Below are 3,399 nucleotides of genomic sequence, written 5' to 3'. Positions count from 1 at the left end.
CTATTTTAACTAAATTACAACAACAATGAATGCATTTGATTATTTTCCATATATAGCTTGATTTGTAAAGATTTTTCCTCTATAAGAGTTAAATATGGAAATAAATAAAATAATTGATTACATTAATAATTTTTTAGTTTAATTAAAAATACACCAACAATGATTTTAAGAGATACCGTCTTCTCGAGTCTTCTTATAAAGACTGGCATTCCTCTTTCATCTCTTCACAGACTACTCTCAATCATTAATAGAGAAAAAAAAAATGAAATCTCAAGTGTATCTCCTCATCTTCACTCTTGCCATTGCCATTACGGCTACAGTCTCGAAAAGTCAACCAGTTGGTGGTTATTTTCCAATAAAGGATCTCGAGGATCCTTATGTGATAGGGATTGCAGAATTCGCGATAAGTGAGTACAACAAGATGGCCATGACAAATCTAGAGTTGATTAGCATTTTGAAGGGTGAAGAACAGGTGGTGGCAGGGAAGAATTACAAGCTTGTTCTGGCTGCAACAGATGGACTTGTTACTGGGAACTACTTGACTATTGTGTATGATAGACCATGGGAGCATTATAGGAGCCTGACTGAATTCTCAAAGCTCTCCTTGGTGAATTAAAATTAGCTCATCCTTTGATGTAAGATCTACAAAAATAAGAAATAAATAGATATCCATTGTGATCTTGAATGATGCTCAAATCAATTACACCACAACCGAAAAGGAATTGCTAGCCATAGTCTTTGCCCTTAACAAGTTTAGATCTTACTTGGTCAGTTCCAAAGTGATAATCTTTACGGATCATGTGGCTCTAAAGTATTTACTTTCCAAAGCAGATGCTAAGCAAAGATTGTTAAAATAGATCCTTCTACTCCAAGAATTCAATTTGGAAATCAATGATAAGAAAGGGATGACCCCTTCTTGTTCAAGTATTGCTCCGATCAGATTATTAGGTGATGCATCCCTGATTCTGAATTTCAAAATGTCATGACTTTTTTTGTCACACTTACACATACAGATTCCATTTTTCTTCCCGCAAAATTGTTGCGAAAAGTTTGCAATGTGGGTTATATTGGCCTACCTTACACAAGGATGTCCATTCCTTTTGTTTATCATGTGATACTTGCCAACGATTAGGAAATATAGGGAAACGTAATATAATGCCTCTCAATCCGATTACAATTTTGGAAATCTTCGATTGTTGCACAATTGATTTTATTAGATCTTTTCCTAATTCATTTGATTATTTATACATATTGGTAGGAGTGGACTATGTGTCTTAGTGGGCAGAACCTATTGAATTTACCTTTCCTGTATTTAATTTGCCCTTGAGCCTAGACCCAAGCTTGAAGCTTCTGACTTCTAGAAAGGAGCCTTCAGTCCCTTCCCTGGGATTGGGATGAATCTTCCTTCTTTCTACAAAGTTTATCTTTGATTGAATATCTTGTGTTCGCATTCTAGGCAAAACGCCAGCTTTCCAAGGGGTCTCATTGGTTGCCGCCCCTGTGAAAACTTCTAATTGGACCAGAACTTCTTAAGATTTGGTGTCTGGACAAGAGGTCTTTGCTGTCTGCTAGGAGGTCTGGCCTTCTGAACGTCTTCCAGGTTCACCTTCTGTCTTGGGGTTGATCTAGGCATGTGGTATATGTTGACTGAAACTATGTGAGCTCCCATCTCTAGAGGAAATGGATCAAAATCCACTCCCATAGCTAGTTCGGGAACAATAAAGTCTCCTCTCTCTATCCTTGCTTGAATATTTCATTCCTGAAAGCTACACAATCATTGATAAAATGGCTCCAAGAATTGTGATACTTATAGTAAGTTTTCTTCTGAATTTTTTTGGGAGGAGGAATTCTATGCCCCCCAGGACGTAGGTTGATCATATTGTCTGCCAGGAGGCAGTCAAAGATCTTCTCTATTTTGGATACGTCATAAGCATAGAATTGGCTGACTTGGATGATCATGCAGCTGGCTGCTTAGGAGGTTTTGACTTGACAATGTCTTTGCAAATGTATAACTTCTTGCTCATAATCTCTCCTATAGTCATCTCCTGGCTAAGATCATCATTGATATTGGCCACCATGTAGTTTGAGTCCCTGTCATAGGTTCCTTTGGATGAATTGGCCATGTCTTGTTCTTCCTTCAGGACTTTTTCATAATGGACAAATCTAGCAGTCAGGTGAGAAAAGTCTTGGAAGTCCAAATCATTGAACTTCGTTCTGAATTGAATGAGCATCCTTTTCACTATCAATGCCACTACTTCTCCTTTTGGAATCTCAGTGTTGCATCGAAGTCTGGCTTCCTTCAATCTGGTAAGAAACGACTCAATTGAGTCTCTTGGAAATTGAGTGATTCTTGACAAATCTGTCACCATGTTTCTAGTTCTTCTTTGTAGAATTACTTATGAAAAGTCTCCTCCATTTCTGTCCATGTATCAATAGAGTTAGCGGATAACTTGATAAACCAAGAGAAGGCTATACTCGTGAGAGAGTTCTCAAAAACTTTTAGCTCGTAGACGTCATTCTAGCGAACTTCACCACACTAAATAGTAAAGCGAGCTATGTGCTCCATGGTTTACTGGACGTCTTTGTCGGAGAACAAAGAGAAATCAAGAGGCCGAAATCCTCTGGGAAGTGGAATATTGTCTACTCTCTCAGTGAAAGGCATACGGTACATGGGTCCCCCCCAAGCGCCTAGGACCTAGCATGTCCTGAACACAAGCTGCTTGCTCGCGGTTTGTCTTACCGTGGAAAGGACTTCAAATGCCTGGAGTGTAAATATGGAAAAAAGTAAGAAAAACAGAAGACTAATCACTGGAATGAAAAGAGCTCCTATTGAAGTGATATGAAAAACAACGCATTGTGAGAATGCATCAGGATTTTCATCAAAAAGGGATGCATCCTGGGATGTAGGCGTGCTTTACAAGCTTAAACTAAAACATAGCCGCAGGGGCTTTTGGAAAAGTATATCTAAGTACTATTTGATACGGAGCCATGCTAAATAAAAAGATAGTTGGCCAGAGCCATGCCGAAGAAAGTAATAAAGGATTGAAGACGCTGGGTTTGTGTTTGACGCGGGGTAGTTTATTGTTTCTTCCTCTTCTTCTTTTATAGTGCCAAAAGGCAAGAACTTCTTCTGTTCTTCTTCAAGTGTTGGTCATCGAACATCTTGAGAATCTTGGTAAGACCACTCTCTTACTGCTTGCTAGAGTGACTGGGTTAGTGGGCTTTGTAACTGTAACTTTCTTCTAAATGTGGGAATGATGGTAATGTCCTTCTGGTCGTGCTACTTCTTTATGGAGGAAATGGACTCTCTTTGATGTTGTGATAGCCTCTGCTTCATGAGTCTTCAAGCTTCATGGTGAAAAACATGGGAACATGGCTCATGGCGATCGTCTTGTTACT

General features: G+C 39.0%; 1 protein-coding gene across 1 annotated transcript; it reads left to right on the top strand.

The window, feature by feature from the left end:
• The first annotated feature begins 262 nt into the window (after positions 1-262).
• On the top strand, positions 263-1,504 carry LOC119981867 (cysteine proteinase inhibitor 1-like). Its single transcript, XM_038825008.1, has 2 exons — positions 263-607; positions 1,457-1,504. Exons 1-2 carry the CDS (start codon positions 263-265, stop codon positions 1,502-1,504), a joined length of 393 nt encoding a protein of 130 aa, XP_038680936.1.
• Positions 1,505-3,399: the final 1,895 nt, after the last annotated feature.

This window comes from Tripterygium wilfordii, chromosome 17 (assembly GCF_013401445.1).
Source record: "Tripterygium wilfordii isolate XIE 37 chromosome 17, ASM1340144v1, whole genome shotgun sequence".
Taxonomy (NCBI): domain Eukaryota; kingdom Viridiplantae; phylum Streptophyta; class Magnoliopsida; order Celastrales; family Celastraceae; genus Tripterygium; species Tripterygium wilfordii.
Note: the sequence above shows the minus strand (reverse complement) of the source record. Positions and strands in the feature narration are given on the sequence as shown.

Bases quoted from the DNA above. Each gene is read 5' to 3' on its own strand.
- LOC119981867 (XM_038825008.1), top strand. From the start codon at position 263: ATGAAATCTCAAGTGTATCTCCTCATCTTCACTCTTGCCATTGCCATT. The intron at 608-1,456 runs GTGAATTAAAAT...TTCGCATTCTAG, and splicing joins AATTCTCAAAGCTCTCCTTG to GCAAAACGCCAGCTTTCCAA.